The 23,778-nt window shown below is 36.9% G+C and overlaps 1 protein-coding gene across 3 annotated transcripts in view; it reads left to right on the forward strand.

The window, feature by feature from the left end:
• LOC145295982 (E3 ubiquitin-protein ligase RNF123-like) overlaps positions 1-23,778 on the forward strand; it is a 911,347-nt gene that overhangs the window by 696,380 nt on the left and 191,189 nt on the right. For all 3 annotated transcript variants that reach the window (XM_080141948.1, XM_080141929.1, XM_080141938.1), the window contains one exon: positions 14,412-14,551. In XM_080141948.1, coding sequence (XP_079998074.1) covers positions 14,412-14,551 — 140 coding nt within the window. The remainder of the gene's footprint in view (positions 1-14,411; positions 14,552-23,778) is intronic.

The raw sequence follows: 23,778 nt of genomic DNA on the forward strand, positions 1-23,778 counted from the left end.
CGAGAAACCGATTGAAAGATATCAAGTCTATGGTTGACGAACTGACAGATAAGGGTTATATGATCAAGTTTAGATATGTGAATACTGTAGAGAATCCAGCTGATCTGGTAACAAGAGGTGTTCCTCTAGACAAATTTACTAAAGAGAAGGACTTTTGGTTAAGCGGCCCTGTATGGTTGCGGGGGAATTGCCTGGAATGGCCGGAGTACACTTTGGCTTGCCTTAGTGAGAAGAGTCGGGAGTTGACCACGGCATACACTGGCTGTGAGGTGGAGACTGATGTTGTGCCTGTGATAAAGTTGGAAAGATTTTCCGTTCTCTCTAGGGTTATCAGGATTCTGGCTATGGTTTTTAAATTCATTGAAAAAAGTTAAGGATGTTGACCCTTTGGTCAGGGCCAAGCTGTACTTGGTCATATTCGTACAGAACCAGTTCTTCAGGGAAGAGAGGAATTTCTTGTTGAACTCAAGTGAGAAGGAAGTGCCTAGGCTGATAGCCAAGGACAATCTATTTTTAGATGAAAGAAATATAATTCGTTGTCGTGGACGAATTGATGGTTGCCTCTATTTTTCGGATGAGGTGAAACATCTTGTACTGTTACCCAAGTCTAGCCATGTTACTACATTGTTTATAAGGGATTTTCATGTCAGGTGTAAGCATTTGGGCATTGCTGCGACTCTTGAAAGATTGTGCAATGCTGGATTTTGGATTCCTAAAGCTAGGCAGGCTGTGAAGACTGTTCTGGCTGATTGTGCCACTTGTAAAAGATACAATTCGCTGTCCTTTAGATATCCTAAGGTCACCAATCTGCCCAGGCACCGTGTAAACTTAGTCAGGCCCTTTGTACATACGGGTATTGATTTTACAGGTCATCTGTGGGTGAGTGAGGGTAAAGCTGTCAGAAAAATGTACATACTTGTTTTCACGTGTTTTAGTGTGAGAGCAGTTCATCTGGAATTGTTGCCGGATGTGTCTACTTACTCTGTAGTATTAGCCTTTTTCAGATTATTTAATTTGTATGGTGTACCTACACACATCTACTCTGATAATGCCTTATCCTTTGTCGCGGGTTGTGATATAGTGAAGAGGGTATTGTTGGCGGATGAATTTGGAGGAAGTCTTGATACGTGTAGTATAAAGCATCATACTATCCCCTTATATTCTGCATGGTTCGGAGCTATGTGGGAAAGCAAAACTGTGAAGAATTGTTTGTTCAAAGTTGTGGGAAGAGGTAGATTAAACTATTTTCAGTTGCTGACTGTGTTGTCGGACATACAGAGATCAATCAATGATAGATCTTTGACCTATCGCTGTTCTGACGATAATGGTTTGGAAGTTATTACTCCCAACGCGTTCCTACGTTCATATCCTGGAAGTGCTGTGTTTCTGAATTTTGATGAAGAGATGTCTTCTATTGAACCTCCTAGTAGGTCAGATTTAATCGATAGTTTAAAATATCGAGAATCCATTTTGAATAAGTTCAGGTCTATGTGGTATGAACAGTACTTGATGAGTTTGAGAGAGTTATCTAGTGATTTGTACTAGTCTAGTTTTGATAACAAGATAAAGGTGAATGATTTAGTGTTGATAAAAGGTTTTAAGTCTAGACCTCACTGGAGTTTGGGCAGGGTGATGAAACTGACCCAAGGTTCCGACGGATTGGTGAGATCTGCCTTGATTAAAAGAGGTGATACGTTGCAAGAGCATTCAATAAAACATTTATTCCCGTTGGAACTTTCTATAACTCATTCTTTCCAAGCCCCTGCTGCAGATCAAGGTGATGATTTGCCTGAAGGTGAAAATGTTGTGGAATCAGTTTGTGAGGATCAGTCTAGACCTGTTAGACATCAGAGATCAGTTAAAGAGAGAAATCCTGATTATCTCTGGTGTTAGTTGGAATATGTCCACCTTTTTTCTTTTCTCTTTTTCTTTTTTTGTTCGGGAGAGTGTCAGAAATTTAATTTCTTCCTTCTTTTCGTCGTTATCTTTTATCTTTCCTCCCTTCTTTCCTTCTTTAACTTTACGTCTTTTTAACGAGCTGCTGCTGCTGAAAGAATCACGCCACAATTGATTCTACTAAGAGATATTTTTCCCGCGAAAATTCAACAAGTGCACTAGAGAGCCGAGCGAAAGTCAGTTTTGGACAGAGATTCCACGAGGGTAACACGCAAGTTACGAGCTCTGATCCTACTCAGACATTCAAGTCTTAAAAATAGTAAAAGTTATTTCATTGTTCATAGGAATGAATAATGAGTTTCAGTAAGAGTCGAATCAAGTTGGTTGACTCGAAAAGAAAAGAAAGAATCAATTCTAAGAAGAATTGATCTATAAACTGGACGCACGAGATGCGATTAAATGTCGGCGTGTGGAAACCGAAATGTCTTTCCATGTTGTAACCAGTGAGAATTTCATCTGACAAGAAGGACGAACGAAGGTTTTACCAAACAACATTGAGTTTTCAAATGCAAGGATTATTTTCAAAAGAACTTTCAAGGATTCTGTCACTGAAGTGAGGACAGATCGATTTGGAGTGGCGTGAAGAAAATATATATGTAAAAAAAAAGGACTCACACACATATATATAAAGATAAAAAAAGAAAGGTTAAAAAAAAACGAAATCATTATTTTACGCAGTAAGTTCTCTTATTCTAATTTTCTCTTATTTCTGTACTCTCTCTCTAGTGTTAATTAAGCCTTTAGTGCTTGCCATAAGGACATTTTTTGGCAGTCGAATTGGTGAACATATAAACTGTATTTTCTCTTGTAAATTGAACATATAAACTTTTTTCTCAATAATTGAACTTTGCAGCTTTGCTGCCTTCTTTCCCCAACCCTTATGCTTTCTTTTCCCTCAATAAAATGTCAATATTTTTTTATTCTTAAAAGTATTTCCTTGTCTTTATTTTTTCATGTCCTGATTTTTCTAGGCTTATTAACATGAACCACGTGGGATAACCTTCACGGGACTCAGTGAATAAATTTCCCGCAAGTTTTCGAATTTTTTTTTTTTTTTTCCTTAAAAAAGGTTTAATCAAAAACGATTAGAAAAGTTTTACAAAATTTTTGGTACTGGTCGCGGTAAGAGTTCCCTGCCGAACACCCTCAAAAAACAATGACTTCTCCCCACGCAGGCGCAAAGGACATGTTTTAGTTGCCATAGTAACAAAACGATCCTTAATTTTTATCGACATTGTTTTATTGTTTATGAATATTGAAATAAAATACATTACTACACATTTATTAATAATATCTCACTTTTAATCACTTTTATCGACTTTTTTAAAACTTTTTTTTTACTTTTTAATAGCATTTTCTTTTTAAATGACAACGTTAATGTTTATGAATATTGAAATAAAATACATTACTACACATTTATTAATATCTTCTTTTTTTGTTTTTACTGTTTATGTGTCAATTTTATCGACTTTTTCTTTTCTTATATTGAAATATTATATATATGAAATATTGAAATTATTCTTATATTGAAATAAAAGACATTACTACACATTTGTTAATAATATCTTCTTTTTTTTTTTACTGTTTTACTCACTTTTATCGACTTTTTCTTTTCTGTTTTAAATGACTACGTTTTACTGTTTGTCTCACTTTTATCGACTTTTTCTTTTTTAATAGCATTTTCTTAAAATGAATATTAAAATAATTTCCTAACTTTTTTCATTTCTTATGTGTTTTTAGTTTTGTGTGTTGAATGAAACTTTTATTTTTCATTACAACAATAGTTATCGACCCCGGTTCTTTGGCTGAAAAACGACATCTGTCGGCGGTTCTTGAAATTTACTTACCACAAAATGGTGATAGAATAATAAACTTACTTACGTTTAATCAATGTTATTTTCTTTTTTAAATAGCATTTTCTTTTTAAATGACGACGTTTTTTACTGTTTATGAATATTAAAAGAAAAATAATTACTAAACATTTATTAATAAGAAAATGGGTGCCAGTGCACTTTGCACTTATGATCCGCGCTATATTTTAAATCGTATTTCTAAGCTTAAAGTTTAATGTTTTTTTATTCAATTGTAAGGTTAAAGTAGAGAATAGGTACAAAACACCCTCCCCGTGTTAAGAATGGCTTTTTAAATAATAACGTTATTTCAGCACGGATCAATAAGTGCACTAGTACCACAAAATGATGATAGAATAATACATTTAGGGTTTGTATTACTGTACACATAGATTCGAAAAAGTTGTCAAAAAACAAATATATAACAGATAAATGTTATCAAAGGCAAGATAATTTACTTTTCTACCAAACTGGATATATTTTTTGTGTTTTAATTCAATGTAACATATTTATTCAGCTCGAAAAACATAGTCTTTACCGATGTATTCGAAAATTCAAGATGGCGTCTCACACCCTCTTTAACACCGTAAGTATGGAAAAAGGTGTTATGAATAAAAAACTATACAAAATACTATTAAAAACCCGCCGAATATATGTCAACCTATGTCACGGTAACATATATTGAGCGAGTTTTTAACAGTATTTTATCCAGTTTTTTATTTATAACATCTTTTCCCACACTTACCGTGTTAAAGAGAGAATAAGACGCCATCTTGAATGTTCCAATACATCGGTAAACACTGTATGGGTTTCGAGCTGAATAAATATGATACATTGAATAAAAACACGAAAAATATATCCAGTTTGGTAGAAAAGTAAATTATCTTGCCTTTGATAACATTTATTTTTTATATATTTGTTTTTTGACAACTTTTTCGAATCTATGTGTACACTAATACAAACCCATAAACGAAAAAGAAAAGTAACTAAACAATTTTTTTATAATCTTTATAAAGTAAAAAAAAAGTTTTAAAAAAGTCGATAAGAGTGATTAAAAGTGAGATATTATTAATAAATGTATAGTAATGTATTTTATTTCAATATTCATAAACAGTAAAACAATGTCGATAAAAATTAAGGATCGTTTTGTTACTATGGCAACTAAAACATGTCCTTTGCGCCTGCGTGGGGAGAAGTCATTGTTTTTTTAGGGTTTTCGGCAGGGAACTCTTACCTCGACCAGTACCAAATTTTTTTTTGGTAGGGGGTCTTCGGAGTTTTAAAAAAAGAATTTTGGTAATTGTTTACTTTAAATAACCAAATTGTTTTAGTCGGTAGTCTGTTGTAGTTAAAGTAAACATTTACCAAATTTTTAACTACAACAGAACACCAACCAGTAAAATTTTTTTGGGGTAGGTTTTCTGGGTCACTGGTAACGAATCTGATATTCAAATCTGTTGCAAATTTACCGTTTGCATGGTATTAACCCCTGGACCCTCGCACTATTTTGCACCATATCACAGTATTCGTTAATGCTATGTGCGAGCAGTTCTTATTAAAATGTATGGGTGGTGTCACGCACGATACCACCTGTCCCCCACTGCCCCGGTGTAAGAATTTCTCTTACTCGTTTTTGCCTTTGGCAGAATGAAAGAGACACTCAGAAAAGCAACAAAGGCTCACCTTAAATCCCAAGAATATTTTATTTACAAGAAAGGTAAAATGAGTCCATATTTGCAAAAGAGTGCACCTCTTTAGCTTCGGCCAAATGGCGGGTAGTTTATGCCTCGAAAGGTGTAGGTAGTTTTCTTCTGTGGAAGATGCTGGTTGAATTCGGCCGCTCGTAGAAGTGGTTGAGGGTTTTCGAAATCCTTCCAGACTGGTCAAATAAGAACAACGCACATTGCGATTGATGTTCCATAATAAAGGATGCCCTCCTGCGGGCAATGATGATGGATGTAATTAGTCCATAAAACATTTTTGCCTCAGGCTTGTATCCGCATTTAAGTGAGCGGAGATAACAAATAGAATAGAACCCTGCCTTATAGTTCATTTGGCACGGAGCGAGACACCATGCATCTGCTTTGCTCGACACGGAATGGAAATCTATTTGAAGAAACACAATATTCCCGCTAATTCCTGAATCCTCCGCAGCAACTGAAACAATGCAATTTCATTGGTCAAAATAATCGCGTGATTGGAACAATCTAGCAGTTATCGCCCTTGCATTCTGAAATTTCTAACACCTCCACCCCTAATGTAAACAGAATTTTGTGAAAAATTGAACAGCTCTTCTGCTCCGCGTATGTTGGCACGTTAATTATGGAAAAGCGGTAAATTGGGGTGGGAGTGCGGATGATGTGGAACGTTACTTAGGGAAAAACTTTAAACTGCAGAAATTAAATGTTGTACAAGTTCTATATACAATTCAATAACTGGAGTGTTATTTCTTCTGTCCGTCACACCAATACTTCCTGGGTAAGGATGACACTGTTGTCCAAACTTCCAACTTCCAAACTTTTGTATACGTAACGCACCTTCTCTCAATTCGAAAAGAACTTCTGCTAATTCAAATTATTTCTTCGAAATCCCACTTCAAAATGAACATCCCTGTAAAAAATCAACCCTCTTTTATCTCCAACCAGGAGCATCTAATTTGCATATCGGGTGGTCACATCGCAGGCATATAAAGAGATAAGGCAGCTATTTTTGTTCTTCTTCATTCATTTCATTCCACGACCGACCTGTTGAATTATGCACACGTGCTAGTTAGGTAAGTCACACGTTTCCCTACACTATAATTGAATATCCCCCTCCAAAATAAAAACAAAAACTAAAAATGTTTGTTAAACCGCTCGTAAAAATTTATTTTTTAGATCAATTAAAAAGCATCAAAAACTACGTAACAGAGAAAAAAGAACCACATTTTTTTGTTTTTTAAAACTTTCTTATTTCAAATGTCTGCTAAAAAATTCTTCCGCGATGTGACAAGTCACTTTACTATGCACGTGCACGCACAAACGCATCATGTAAGAATAGCATAAATGAAAGTGGTGATATGGCACAAAACAGTGCGAGGGTTCAGGGGTTAATACCATGCAAACAGTAAATTTGCGATGGGTTTGAATATCAGATTCGTCGTCAGCAACACTAAAAACCTATAAAACACCAAATTTTATTGGTCGGTGTTCTGTTGTAGTTAAAGTAAACATTTACCAATTTTTTTTTAAAGACCTTTGCAATAAATGATAAAACCAACTGAAAGAAAAATTTTAGAAAACCAATGTTTTCCCCAAAATATGTCTGCTCGCAATCTGTTTCCTACACATTAAATAAAATATAAATCTACTGTAAGTGTATTGAATAAGTAAGAGGGGGTATGGAGGCAGGGTCTTTCTAAACGATCTCTAGAACTTTGAAGAATATTCTTGGCTGCCACCATTCACCATAATACCGCATTCACATTGTGGAATTAAACTTACTTACAATTAAATCATACATTAACTTCTCTCTCTCTCTCTCTCTCTCTCTCTTTCTCATCCTGTTGCAAATTTAATTGCTTCCACTGCATGAATTCTTACCTATTCCCTCTTCCATTAACAATGAAAGCATAGCAATATCCTTTTTAATCACTTCAAGGAGTGTAACTTTCCAGTAGATATATAACCTACTAAATAACCAATTAATATTAACTACACATGCGGGGTCGCAGAAATACCTGGTTTAGGACCCAAGCGCAGGACAAACCCTCTCGGTGCTGATGGACTCGTAGGTCTTCCCAGGTCATCCATCTAGGAGAAGGAAAACTCTGAATCTAAACCTAGGGGAGGGAGGTCTTTTCAGTCCTGTACAACAACTTTCCTAGAGTTGGTGACTCAAACAGTTACTGGTTGGCCAAACCTAAACTGCTTAAGGAGGAGATAGGCTCTGTCTATCTCCTGGCTTTCATACTCCTCCTTTGCCTATTAGCCAGGCGTAGAGGCGCTATCACAGGGACTTGACAGAATCACCTAGTGGTCGACCTTGTTTCCTGACTAGGGCAAAGAACGCTGTTTTCCCCACTCCCGCAACATCCCATCCCCCTAAACTGGACTGGGGGTGCTTCAGTACCATATATGCCGGTACAGTTGGACTGGGCTGACTTTTGTTTGATGGGTTGTGAGTACCGGTTTGACAGTTCCTGGCTGCTGTTGTACAATATCGGGATGTTTGTAGTGCCATGTCATACATGGAAAGGGACCCTGCACTCATCCCCGGTGGGCTTTCCTGAGGCCACATTTCTGTAGGCAAAGACAGCTGATTGTCTACTTGTATTGCATGTCTGATATTCTGCACAACCACTCGTCCAGCACTCCTCACTCAACTTAACTAAAACTTTTTAAATTAAATAAAATCGAATGACAGTTCAATCAAAAATTATGTTTAAACCAGGACCAAACTGAAAAAAACAAAAAGAAAACCAACGTGCCTACTCCTTTGAGGCTTGCATTTACGAATATCCACAGGCTTAGAACTAACTTAGATGATATTGAAGCATTTCTCCTAGAAAACACCCCGAATATCTTAGCATTAAGTGAAACTAACCTACACTCCTCCATTTCCTCTAACCATTTTAACATGCCTGGTTATCTCCCACTCTGCCGCAAGAAATAAGACAGACATATGCACGGACTTGGAGTCTATATAAGTAACACCCCCCCCCCCTGACTAGAGAAAGTAAACTAGAATCAGACGACCAGGCCTTTATGTGCTTCAGACTAAACATGCAACATAATATTAGCTCCTTGCATTTTCTCTACCACTCTCCCTCAACCCAAGACTGCACCTTAATAAACAAAGTCTCTGACAGCATAGATATAGCACTCTTCCTCGATACTAGCGCACAAGTACATGTATTTGGTGACTTTAATGTCCACCACAGTAACTGGCTTGGATTCTCTACTTACACAGACACAGCTGGTAGCACAACATATAGCTTCTCTATATCTCATTCCCTATCACAGACGGTTACATTTCCGACACGTTTCCCAGACCAGTAAGATCAACATGCCTCACTTTTAGATCTGTTTCTGACCACAGTTCCCTATGATTGTACAACAATGCCCACAGCCCACTCGGGAATGCTGATCATGCTGTGATAATGGTAGAAATCGCCCTGAATTCTCGACCCAAAACTGAAGACCCACTACTCAAAACAATGAGGTATTACAAAAAGACTGGCTGGGAAGCTATCAGGGATCTCATCAGAGATGCCCCATGGGGAAATATCTTTTCTCTTCCAGCTGAACAGTTCGCAAATGAAACCACTGAATGTTTCAAAACAGCAGTTGAAGCACATGTTCCCACACGGAAATTCTATAGCAAGCCCTGCTCTCCCCAATGGTTTACTTCTAATTGCTCAAAGGCAGCATGCGTACCACAGATTCAACCGACATAAGTCCAGTTCAAATAGACAGAAGAATATAGAAGCTAGAAGTAATTGTAAGAGAGAAATAGCGACAGCTAAGACAGAATACACTGAAACCACCAGAAAACGCATCGAAGCACAGAAATTAGGAACCCGTGATTTTTGGAAAATCTACAACAGAGTAGTAAATAATGAGCAGTCAACGATTCCTCCACTATCAAACAATCATGAGGTTGTTTGCACAACAACCAAGAAGGCTAACCTGCTTGCCAGTCGGTTTGCCTCTAACTCCACATTGAACCCGGCACACCATTCCCTCCCTGACTTTCCTTTGCAGACAGGCGCCACACAATGATTTGAAAATCACCCCTTCTCAGGTACAAAGTATCATAACAAACCAAGACACCTCAAAAGCATGTGGACCCGATCTCATCCTGGCTGTGATATTAAAAAAATGCTTTGCTGATGTTGCTCCAGTTCTCTCCAAATTTTGCAACAAATACCTCAACGAATCTTGTTTTCCTGACTGTTGGAAAACCGCTTCTATAGTACTAGTTTTCAAGAATTCTGGTGAAAGAACTGACCCATTAAATTATCGCCCCATTAGCTTTCTCTCGCTTTTCGCCAAAATATTTGAGTCCTTAAATAATCAGGCTCTAGTCCATCACCTTATAGCTGCTAAACTCCTGACCGACAATTAATATGGATTTAGGCAAGCCTGTTCCACAGCAGATATCCTAACTGTAATCTCTGAACATATATATACCATTCACTGGACAAAATAGGAGAGGGTAGAGCGGTAGCCCTTGATATATCTAAGGCTTTTGACAGGGTATGGCATGATGGTCTTTTAAGAAAAATTAGATCATATGGTATCATTGGAAGAATACATAATGTAATTAAATCCTTCTTAAGTAAGAGAAAAATCCAGGTTGTCCTTGATGGTCGTACATCTAAACAATAAGATATAAATGCGGGAGTACCTCAGGGATCTATCCTTGGACCTTTATTATTCTTGATATTCATAAATGACATCTCTGATAAAATTGTTTCTGAGATGCGTATATTTGCTGATGACACCACACTCTATAGCAGGCATGAGGGAAAATAAATGAACACATATCTAAGGAAATGGCAGAAACACAAGAGGATGACCTCCAATCTGTAGTGGACTGGTGACAAAAATGGATGGTCACATTCAATGCTGCCAACACTAAGCTTGTTTCCTTCAATAATTACAAGAAACCTTTTCTACCACCAATCGCAATGGCCAAGAACACATTACCCGAAAGTACTTCCTTTAAACTCTTCAGCCTAACATTTACAGGGAACAAGAACTGGAATAGATCCATTGAGAGCATTGCCAAGGCTGCTGCGAAGAAGGTGAGCTCTCTCTACTGCACTAGAAAACTACTTATGCCTGAAAGTATCATGTACCTCTATAAGGTCACCATTCGCCCATGTATGGAGTACTGTTGTCACATTTGGACTGGTGCATCTGCTACTTGTCTCTCACTTCTTGACAGGATTCAAAAGAGAGTTGCCAACCTGATAGGTCGTGAACTGTCATCTAGGCTTCAGCCTCTGTCCGATCGACAAAATGTTGCATCCCTCTGCCTGTTCTACAAGTACTTTCATTGTGAATGCTCTGACGAACTACAAACACTTGTACCCCCTCGATGTCAATATCCCCGGCAAACCCAACAAGCAGCTAAATCCCACCCAATTCACAGTAGAGATCTCTAGGTATAAGAAAGCCTTCTACTCCAATAGTTTCTTCTCTAGAACTGCTAAACTTTGAAATTTGCTTCCGGGATTCTGCTTTCCCAACTCTACTGACATGCAGAAGTTCAAGTGTAATGTGAACAAATATCTTGCTACTCATCTCCTTTTATAATACCCGTGCAACTTCTGTCCCTGATAGTAGCCCCCTACTTCAAAGTGGCACTGTGCCTTGTTTGGGATGAAAATTTGGATAAAAAATATTTTTTTGTCCCAAATTTCAAAGTAAAATCAGCTATTCTGCACACTTTGAATAAAATCAATTTTGGGCATTATACTTGCATTGTTAGAAATAATAACAAGTGGAATATTGTCAGCCACACCAACATTTCTAATAATGTCAATTTTCCTTCCGAAATGTCCAACATTGTGGGCATTTTTTTTTTTTGAAAAATTATGAAGGAAATAAAAATTTGACAAAAAACAGGTCATATATCCAATCTAAATAGAAAAAAAAATTAGTGGTGACTTTCTCCTAACATTCAACCATCACCTCGGCATGGCATGGGGTTGTAACTGCATCCCTTGCATTGTTGAATCATTATAATTCAATTGGAGAAAGGTTTCTGCTTCAACAGATAAATGTGCAATAAAATGTTTAACCGGAGAATTATTTTACTGAAACTATTGATCAATATTACACTTTAAAAAGGAAGATACTAGAGTTAAAAAAAAACTATTTACACACAAATTCAAAACTTTGCTCAAAACTGACTCTTCAATTCACGAACATTGTAATGAATGTCAATAAAATACTGAGCACTTGGAAAAAGTCACTAGAACTTTTCCTACTGCAATGAAATATTTGTGTGTTCAAATAAATAGATTTATATTTGAAAATTACAATCCTCAGCGAATTCTGAAATTATGAATTTCAATACAAAAAAAAAATGTGCACAAATTCCAATGTAAGCTATTGTGCACACTTTTATTAAAGTTTATTTTGGGCATTATACTTGAATTGTTAAGAATAATAATAACAAGTGGAATAATATCAGTTACACTAATATTTCTTATAATTTAAATTTTTATTCCAAAATGTCCAATAATATTGGCATTTCTTTTGAAAAATATAAAAGGAACAAATAATTGAGAAAAATCAGGCCATATATCCAATCGAAATAGCAAAAGCATTAGTGCTGGCCTTCTCCCTTAAGATCCAACCACTACCTCAGCATAGTATGGGTTTGTAACTGCATCCCCGCAGGCGAACGATGGCACTCCTATGAATCTTTTAAACACAGAAATTTTTAATATTTTTTGTAAATATTGCATTATGTGATACTTTTTATGTGATCCTTAGCACGTTCTATATAATAATATAATGCTATTATTTCTGTTGTTGTTAATGTTGTTGATAAATATAATGTTGTTGATAAATATAATTTTAAAAAGTTAGGTATTTTCTTGAAAAAGATGTCTGCCTCAACGGAAAAATGTTCAACAAAATGTTTAACTGGTAAATAATTTTACCAAAAACTATTAATATTAAACTATAAAAAGGAAGATACTAGAATTAAAAAGAAATAATATTTTATTTACACTCAATCAGATGTGCCTTATGCACTAATAAAAATGTAATTGGCATTTTGTTGCACTTTTTAAGATTTTAAATATTTATAAATTTTCTCATTATAAAAACGTATATTATATTGATTATAATTTTTTGACTGAAGAAATAAAATGAATTGCATATAAAACATTGGAAGAAAAATTTTAGATCATCCAATTATATCAATAAATATTGTCAAATTTTGTAAAAAGTGATTATTTATTAAATTGATTTTAAATTTTTTTAATTAAAAAAAAAACGATTGAAATATTTTAAATCAGTAAATTGTCAATATATTTTTATATAAAAAAGGATTATTGGATTCTTTTTAAATTGCAAAACAAAACGATAATGAAAAAATTCAAAAACAGCAAATAATTAATAAATTTTGTCATAAAAAATTTATTTACATACTACAGACATAATTTATGTATGATTATGAAGTAGAACATGTTTTCTTAGCAATATTAATAAAACAATCGTTTTTATGACAAAAATTGAATAAATTCGCTGATTTGGGATTTTTTTAATGTCGTTTTTTCTTTTATAAATTAAAATTAATCTAATAAACGTATTTTTGTTATGACAAAATTTATTGATAATTTGCTGATTTTAGATTTTTCTTATGATTTAAAATTTTTCTTCTAATGTTTTATATGCAATTCATTTTAAATGCCAATTATATTTTTATTAGTGCATAAGGCACATCTGATTGAGTGTAAATAAAATATTATTTCTTTTTAATTCTAGTATCTTCCTTTTTATAGTTTAATATTAATAGTTTTCGATAAAATAATTTTCCAGTTAAACATTTTGTTGAACATTTTTCTGTTGAGGCCGACACCTTTTTCAAGAAAATAAATACATTAGTAAAATAAGAATAGGATAAAATGTTAAAGTATGATTCAAAATGATAGGATTTTAGTTTCACTCTTCATGCAAAAACACTGCATACTTCAAAAGGGAAGGAAATAAAGAGTATCTACTTAAATAGTTTTAAGTCATTTATATGACTAAAAGTATATTTTCAATATAAATGTAATATCAAATATAGATATAAACTATATATATTAAGTATCAACTTAACATCAATACAAACATAGTTGATATCTATATGTTTTAGGTATCTACTTAAATAAAAGTTCTACTGCTTTATAAAGTTAAAAAAAGATAGGATATAAGCCCTCCCTCCTCTTCTAATAAGTATAAAGTGCAGGAATTATGGGAGCAAACTTATTTAGATTAGAAGAAATCATTTGAACTATGTTTATAAGATACAGTATTGATGTGTATTGAGATACGAAGATGAAATTAGAGTAAGATTAAAAGGTATAAAGAGTAAAGATAATTTCTATATTGTACATTAGATATAGGTAGTGATCTTGTATTAATATAACTAGCCATTTAAAATTCTACATTTTTCCTGTTATTTTAAACAATTTCAGAGATTCAAAACATCAATAAGCACATGGTCTTGTAAGACTTGTAGTTTTCTATTATTTTTTTAATGATTTCAATAAATATGTGATTAATAGTAAATAAAAACATAATTCAATGTGTATTTATCAGAGTTACATAATACACCCCCTAGACCCATACTAGAATTTGTCTGAGAATTTTATCAAAAGATTTAAGCAAAAACTGCACTCCCATTTCCTTAAAAAAATTAAAGCTGTTTATTTTTTTAATAAATTTTCGATGGTTTAAAAGACAGAATTAGTTCAAAATTTGCATAGAAATCATTTTTTTACTTTATTTTTCGTAACTACAAAAAATAAAATAGAAAAACGATTTCTATGCAAATTTCTTTATCTAGAATCTGTTAGCTTTTACTCATTTTTCCCCCCCCATTTTTTCTTTTTAGAACCGTGTCCATCTCAGGTATTCCAGAATCTTCTTGCAGAAATACTTCTTCAGGATCATGACCGTGCCGTCCGTTTCCTTGATACAATGCTCAGCCAACTCAACTGGTCTTTCTCTGAATTTATCGCCATTATGCAAGAGGTAAATATTTTAACAAAGTGAATGCATGTCTGCAAATAATGATGTACAGATGATCATAGTGTTATCTTCACAATTGATTTTTAGGTGCATCTTTGCATTTTTATGACTTTTTTTGTGACAAAATTAAATAAATGCAGGGATTTTGTTTAAATATGGATTGATTTGATATTTTTTTAATGACGGAGCATGGTCCCCTCTCTGAAAATTGTGCTTATTCCTGATGCTTATAAGATTTAAACTGTAAGTAAAAGACAATTATATAAATTTCAAAAATTTATTAGATCAAGAATAAAATTATACTCATATAGTAGGATTTTTATAGTCAGATATGTATATTTTATATTTTATATAAAATTATCCACATACAGTACTATTTCGTTGTATCACATCTCATCAGTGTGGCTAGAGTAACACCCGAGATTGAACCTACAATCATCGCATTGATAGTTGGCGGTTCTGTCCATGGGCCAATGGGATCAGTGCTTGCAAATGACCTCAACCAATGTCGATTTAAATAAACACTCGCCCACTGCTTTTACAGTGCTCGAGCTGCTTGTTTATTAACAAACAAACAGCGAGCCTTTCTAAATAACAGAAAAGCGCTGGTTTTAATATCCTCACAATAACACTAAGTCTGAGTGGCAATACATAAATAAACAAAAATCATGCATACAAGGGACCACTAGATACAATTTTGCCCCCAAATGATTGATCTTTCCTCAAGGATGAGAGCACCTAAACTCATTCCACTACAAAAAGATGATGATGCCTGGAAAAATGTTTTCGTTTTTGCAAGTGAATGTTTGTAAGTTTGTAAAAACAAAAATTTTAAATTTAGTAAATTTTATATGAAAAAGATGAAAACAGTAGGCATGCAGTGGGCCTAACAGGTTGATTTATATTATAAGTTAACAATCAACTAATCTGATCAATCCTTTACCTCATGTACGAGATTGGCTCAAGTTGTAGGTGGTATCCCCACACTATAAACAGTAGGTGGTTATGCTAGTGAGGATGCTATTGTTTTTGCAAATGAATTTCTTTTGCTTGTAAATAAAATCGAGTTTGTAAATATTTTTTGTTAAAATAGGAATTGTATTTCCAAAAATAATTTTTGATTAATTCTAATTGCCACGAAAGTACTGTGTATTTACATTACCTCTCTTTATTAGATGTCTTACAACCCACCTCTATCCCTATGAACAATTAGATTATGTAATAGCATTTGTTATCGCATATTAGCAGCAGCACAGGTTGTAATCATGGCAACCACAACTACTCTGTTGTCTTTTTTACACTAACATTTATATCGCACAATAAATGCTAAATAAAAGAAAACATGCAAGAATCATAAATACAAATATGTTTTCTGCATGATGACAACAAACAGAAGAGAGAAGTTTGGGAAACTCAACGGTGGTGAGTAAATGTTCAAATCAACCATTTTTCCTCTATCACTCTTTAGTTTCAGTTGCAATGTTTGCCTTGTTTGGGGTGAAGAAAATTATATATGAAAAAATGAATAGTGAAAAACATGAATAATGTAATTGTCTTTAAATGGGCAATTGTTATATGGATCCTAGAGATCATGCTGTGTTCTTTAAATGTCATTCTTCTAATCTGTTATTCCATCAATCTATAATGTTAATGGAATAACCACTTAAAATACCCTCAAAAAGAAAGTGTAGTTGAAGACTTTCTGTTGTAAATGGGTGACTGTTAATGGGTATGAGAGTGAAAATCTCACATTTTGTATGGATGATTGTTAGCTGTTGAGCTGGGGAAAAAATGTAGAAATAATTGAAAACAAATGAAAATAAGATATACTTTCCAAAAACATGCATAAAAAATTTGCCTAAATTCTATACAGTTCTTGGATGAAATAGAGAAAAAATAACAGTGATTTTTCTTTCATTTCATTGATGACTTAAGATTAATCAAATATTTATGGAAATCCAAAACTGCCTAAAATACCAAAACAAACTTTAAAAAAAATTACGAAATTCACAGAATCATAATGCATTTTTTTTACTTCATAAATCTCTCTTAATTGTTGAAAAAAATTACAATTGTAAATTAAAGCACTCAAGTGTGACTTGTCCTACTCTTGATTCTGATGTCAATAAATTTAACATGACAGCTGACATTCGACACTGCTCTCAAATTCAAAATGCAACTTACTGCTCACTGTTGTATAACCGTCTAAATGTCGATATATGTACTTGAAACAAAGGGTTCATCCTGATGTGTATATGTGTCACTAAATGTCTATTGTTTGTGATTCTTCACTATCTGAACCCTAGAATTGTTGTTGCTGTCTATTTATGATATTTTCATATCTGATTGTTCATATGCAGGTGTGTGTGTGTGTGTGATACATGTATTTTGGGAATACCTTCATGTGTTGTTGATCTTGTCCACCTGGAATTCATCTTGTTCTTGGAGGAGAGGCTGGAACCTGTTTGGACGAATCTTTATTGACTTCAAGACGATGATTGGTTTTATATAGTTTTTATTCACTTTCCAGGTGTTGATCGCAGAAGAATGGAAAGTGAATATCTTTGCTTGCGGGGTTACTTCTAGGTCTTTATTTTCACACATGTCAGCTCCCTCCCCAGTGAAGAAGGGGGGCGACCTGTTAAACCGTCCGCTCTACTCAACGTCCAAATTCCAATTCTTAAATCTCCAGCTAACCTGATCATGTGACTCACATGTTGATCTGATCAGCTGACCAGCCCTTTCGGTAAACATGTCTATGATATAATTTTACCATATTTTGACAGGTTTTATAAATATTCATCATATCCATCTCTTGCCTACCTCTCCAGTTAGATAGATAGATAGATAGATAGATAGATAGACTGAGATAGATACAGAAATAGATAACTAAATAGATAGAGTGACACTTTCTTGTATTCAACTTATTACATAACACATTTAATATATAATTAACCTTGCTCATCCTTTTGTTTGTATTTTTTTCTCATCAGTTATCATACCCCATTTTTCAAACCCCATTTCAATGCAAGGTTCACACCCTTTATCATTGCTGCAAACTCAGCGACATTGATGTAATTATAATCACATTTCTTTTTTAGCCATGCTGCATCCTCAACTATCACACCATCAATTTCAACATATCCGCCAGTGGCCATGCTATTTGCATCACACCATAAAATGCTTTTTTCTGATTTGTAAACAGGCCACCTCCCTCGAACTAGGTCTCTTTGTAGAACCTCTTCCACAACTTCTCGTAACACACCGACTGTCTCGCTATCCACTATATCTTCCCAACCAACTCTGTCTGCTCTTTTCAAATAGCTGCAAGTGATTCTAAACTATCCAGATATTGGGTAGTGGCCAACCAGTTTTCCACAAGCAAAAAACAGTTCATGCCTGCTCATTTTATTATGAATCTCTGACAGGTCATTTCCTCTTGTAAATATCAATGTTTCTGTATTGAGCTGCTCCTTCCTTCAATGTTTGGTGGTTTTGCTGCTAGACCAAACTTGTCAAGATAACACAAGTTTCGCTGCTGGCACTACCATTTCATTAACCAAAATATCGTCTTTATACGAATTTGTGTTCTCCCTGATGAGGTTCTCTTTATTGAGAATAGTTTTCAAACTTTTTGCCATGATTTTTGGGGCAACATGTAACTCGAACTCCAATCTATAATAGGTTTTTCCTTTCATATCAGACCAATTGGAACTTCCATAAATATTTTGCAACAAGAACGACGCAGGCATGTACAACTCATACTTTTTGTGCGCTTTTGCGCATGCTCGTCACACTCTTCCCTGATCTCAAGATCACACATATGACAATGCTGGGCGGGCCGTTTCGTCCGGGTACTTCGCCTTAATTAGATTCAGATGCATGCTCGTCACAACACCAAAAAACAAAATAATATAAAGAAATTACCACAAACAGAAGCCACTACTCCTACAAACAGATTTACAGAATTAGAAGACATGGAAACTGAAGTTACTTCTCAAACGATAAAAAATCATTATGAGTTACAAGAAAATCCAGTTGAATTGCCGTGGATTGAAGGCAAATTACAATTAAATTTTATTGTTGGAAACCAAATTTAATCCTTTGGTTATTTGTCTCCAAGAAACCTTCCTTAAGAATGATGACAATTTGAAGATAAAACACTATCAACAATATAACTACATTCATAATGCAGGAATTAGAGCCTCTGGTGGTGTATCAGTATTCATTAAAAATAACATACCCTAGAGCCAAATTGAATTAAAAACAAATTTGCAAGCGGTTGCCATAAAAGCAAGCCGATAAGCATTTGTTCTTTATACATACCTCCACATGAACAAATAGATGAAAATGAATTGGAGAACTTAATAGAGCAAATAACCAAACTCTTTATTTACCTAGGCGACTTTAATAGTCACAACACCTTATGGGGATGCAAAGAAACGGATAGAAAGGGAAAGAAAATGGAAAATTTAAAGTTAACAAAAGTGTGTGGGGAGGGGGAATTCTTCTGGTTGGAACACCGTACGCAGAAAGTTAACAAAGCAAGCAGAGACAACTCGAAGGACCGAAGGTTGATTTTAAAATGAGAATTTATTCAACAAATAAACAAATAAACAAAAAAATAAACATAACATATAAATGGGGGTTGGGATTAAACTTAAGATATTAATACGAGCAGAGGGAGAAAACAATTTTAGCAGTTGGCAAAAACAAGACAAGAGAAGAAAAAGGGGCTGACTCACAATGGCGACCGCTTTGGGGTATAATCCAGCTAGCGTCTCCAGCAAGGAATAAGACAGTTTTTTTTTTTTTATGGACGAAGGATTGGTGTTCTTTTTTTTAGCGACAACTCAGATAGTCCTTATGAACAAGTCATTGTAGTTGTTGTCTTTCCTTCTGATGTAGTCCGGCGAGACAACACAAAGTTTTCGTGAACGACTCGATGCCGTTATTCCTTCCAAGATAATACACAGAGTCCCCGTGTCTCCCGTCTTTTCTTTCAGTATCGTTGATGGTGGCGACGTTCGCAGAATATGTGAACGATTGACAAGCGATAATCAATCTGCTCCAGCCTTTTAGCGCTCAATGGAAGGTTTTCGGTTCTTTTACCCGAATATAATAAGTTTTTGATTTGGTTATTTTTTTTTTTCTTTTCCGTCTCTTTCTCATGGCATACGTTCACGGCTTGTAGTAGCGGGGATGACCGTTCGTTCGCACCCAAGGTGACTGCTCAACTGCTTGTATTTTCGGGTAGGTCATCACGCGTCCACCCCTCCTCTTCCCACTCACGTCGCCAACAAGTCTAAAATAAAAATGATGAAAAGGGATCTCTTCTCAAACTTTGCCAACCGCCGATACAAAAATAGAAATTATGAAATTTACTTTCTCCTTTACGCTCGTTTAGAAGATGCCTTCAAATGGCTTACTGCGTATTTGTCACACCTCCCTACCAAAAAAAACGAAAAAGGACTACCTGTAGTACTTTTTCGGAATGCTGGGGACCGGTTTAGTTCTAACTAGACTTCCTTTTTTTTTTTAACTGCTATTGAAGCTACTCACGGGAATTCTATTTGAGCATATCAGACACGAGATAGGGTGTCCGCGCACAAGTTGTCGATGCCTCGGATATGTCGGATGTCCAGGTTATATTCCTGTAGGAACAGACTCCAACTTAATAGCCTTCTATTTTTACTCTTCATTCGATGTAGAAATGTAAGAGGGTTGTGGTCTGTGTATATGATGGTCGGCTGACTCGACGATGATATACGTTGAAGTGCTGTAGACTGAGGATGAGGGCTAAAGTTTCCTTCTCTACAGTAGAATAGTTCTTCTGGCATGAGTTGAACTTCCGAGAGAAATAACTCACAGGGTGCTCAATACCAGAAGGATCGGTTTGGAGTAGAACTGAACCGATACCATGGTCGCTGGCGTCAATAGCCAAGCGGAAAAGTTGTTGAAAGTCAGGAGCCCTCAGCACAGGATCGGAGCATAATAGCGATCTGATCTGTTCAAAAGACTTCTGGCAAGAAGAGGTCCATGTGAATTTGGACTTTTTAGACAACAGTTGGGTGAGAGGTGACGCAACGTCAGAAAAGTTCCGGCAAAACTTTCTATAGTAACCGGCCATACCGAGGAATCGCCTCAGGCTTCTAACATTAGTCGGGGCTGGGATATCTAAGATGCTTTGGATCTTAGCATTGATTGGGGATATCTTCCCGTATCCCACAGTGTGCCCTAGATAGGTTACTTCGGCTTTTCCGAACTCACTTTTTGATAAATTGATAGTGAGGTTTGCCTGTAAGAGTCGGTCGAACACTTTCCTTAAGGATGCGACATGGTCAGGCCAATTGTCATTATATATGACAATGTCGTCGATGTAGGTTTCGATGTTAGGCAAATCCCTCAGGCAGTGATTCATCATCCTTTTGAATGTTGCTTGGGAATTTTTCATACCAAACGGCATAACCCGATATTGGTAAAGTCCTTGTGGGGTCACAAACGCAGAAATGCTCTTGGCGCGCTCAGTGAGGGGTACACACCAATATCCTTTTAACAGGTCCAGCTTGGTGATGTAAGTCGCCCTCCCCACTCTGTCAATGCAATCATCCATCCTCGGAATAGGATGTGAGTCTGTCCTTGTGACGGAATTCACCTTACGGTAATCCGTACAGAACCGAACCGAGCCATCCGGCTTAGCGACTAGGACGCATGGTGATGACCAACTGCTCTGGCTTGGTTCAATAATTCCATGCTCAAGCATGTACTCCACCTCTTGGCGTATCACTTCCGCCTTTTGGGGGTTGACGCGATAGGGATGTTGCTTGACGGGGGTAGCATTTCCAACGTCCACGTCGTGTTTGGTGATGGTCACTTGTTTGGGCGTATCCGGGAATAACTCACAGAAATCCCTAATGAGGTTTATCATTTCCTCCTTCTCGTTACAGTCCAGATGGATGACCGCAGGCGTGAGGTCGGCGAGAATGTCGGAATTTCGCAATCTCATAGGATGGTCACTTTTTCCTACGGATTCCTCAGGGGTATTAGTCTGGCTGTGTCCACAGTCAGGTCTAACAATGGCAAGGACAGGGTTACCCTCGTCCCTCTGGTAATAAGGTTTGATCATGTTTATGTGGCACATCTGGGTGGCCTTGCAGCGGTCCGGCGTTTTTACGACGTAGTTGAGATCGCTAGCCTTTCGAGCAATCTCATACGGACCGTGGAATCTGGCTTTTAGGGGTTGACCAGATATGGGTAACAAGACTAAAACCTTGTCTCCGACTTCGAAAGTTCGCGGGATGGTGTTCCGATCATACCGCCTTTTCATCTTTCCCTGGACCGATTTGAGCCTTTCTTGAGCGATCTCGCTTGTTTCTTGCAATCGTGTCCGGAAACGTGATACATAGTCGAGCAGTGATCTATTCTCGCGGCTCTCCTGCATCCATTTATCTTTCAGCAGTGACAGGGGACCACGCACCGAATGGCCTAAGACGAGCTCAAACGGGCTGAATCCCATCGACTCCTGAGTAGCATCCCGTGCTGCAAACATTAAGAACGGAAGGCCTTCGTCCCAGTCACTGTGATGGTCGAAGCAATATGTCCGTACCATGCTCTTCAAAGTCGAGTGGAAGCGTTCTAGGGCTCCCTGTGATTGGGGGTGGTATGCACTGGATTTTACAGTCGTAATACCCAGGCTACTCATGGCTTGCTGGAACACTTTTGACATGAAGTTTGATCCCTGGTCGGATTGCACTACCTTCGGCAGTCCAACCATGGAGAAGAAGGTGATCAAAGCTTTGGTGATTTTTCCAGCCGATATATTCCTAAGAGGTATCGCTTCAGGGAATCGAGTCGACGCACACATAATGGTTAGTATATGTTCGTTCCCGCGTTTAGTCTTTGGAAAGGGGCCAACACAATCGACGAGGATCCGACAGAATGGTTCCTCAAATGCAGGAATCGGATGGAGGGGGGCATTGGGGATTCGCTGATTTGGCTTACCCACCATTTGACAGGTGTGACAAGTTTTACAATACCTCGCCACGTCCCTATGGATCCCTGGCCAATAGAAGTGCCTGGTAATCCGGTCATGTGTCTTTCGGATACCCATGTGGCCTCCCATGGGTGTCTCATGGGCTGTCCTTAGCACCTCCTCCCTATATCCTCTGGGTAAGACTAACTGTCGTACAGTTGACCAGTCCTCGAGGGCAGGTGTATGTGAGGGTCTCCACTTCCTCATCAATGTACCATCTTTGACAAAGTACCCGGATGGTACCTTGTCCAGCTCCTCTTCGTCCAGTGCTTCTCTGAAAAGCGGGGCGATTTCGGAGTCTTTTCTCTGCTCATGGGCGACTGATGTCCATGAGACTGAGGTTTCCCCAACTACTTGTTCATCCCCGGTGCTGGGGTTTTTGTCTGGGGTCTCTTTAAGTTTAGGACTCACATCTATCTCGTGACCTAAACATGTTTGGGAAAGGTTGACGACTTCAGTTCCCCTACCGGCGCTGCTTGTTTCAGCACGTTTTTCTCTGGCCTCCTTTTGGGCCCTCGCCCGAGTCACCACACATGCTGGGTATACTCCAGCATCACTGTCCCCTGCCTTATCTGCACCTGCTGGTGTGCTTGGCACTGTTGCCACTTTTAAGGGTGGGGGGGTGATACTTTTTTTCCGGCCAAATCATTGCCAAGTAGCATCGCTATGCCTCTCATGGGCAGATCATCGACCACTCCGACCTCTATAGTACCACATACTATGTCAGACTCGAGGGTCACTTTATGGAGTGGAACGCTAACAAAGCCGTTTCCGACTCCCTGTATAATTACCCTTTCGCCCGTGGCAGTATTTGCCCTACGCGGCATGTGGTTACTCAATATTAAGGACTGGGTTACTCCCGTGTCCCTTAATATTTTTATCCTCATCTTCTCTGTGGGTTCACCCACAGGGCACACCGAACCATCCGAGACAAAGGGTCTATATTCCTCTCGGATCTTGTCAGTGTCTACTTTTGCGAGGCTTCTATGCGACGCAATAAACCCTTGCGGTTTATTCGAGGGCGCACCCCTGTTTTCCGCATCTTTCTTCCTCGCTGAGCAATTCACTGCTATGTGCCCTACCTTTCCACAGTAGTGACACGTCAGCGTTTTCCATCTCTCCGCCTGTTGACTATTCGGAGAATGGGTCTTATGGGTTGAGCTGTCCGGTCGGTTGCGGTTGTTGGTCTGAATCGACC

This window comes from Euprymna scolopes, chromosome 2, assembly GCF_053919585.1.
Source record: "Euprymna scolopes isolate OS-2025 chromosome 2, ASM5391958v1, whole genome shotgun sequence".
Classification (NCBI taxonomy): domain Eukaryota; kingdom Metazoa; phylum Mollusca; class Cephalopoda; order Sepiida; family Sepiolidae; genus Euprymna; species Euprymna scolopes.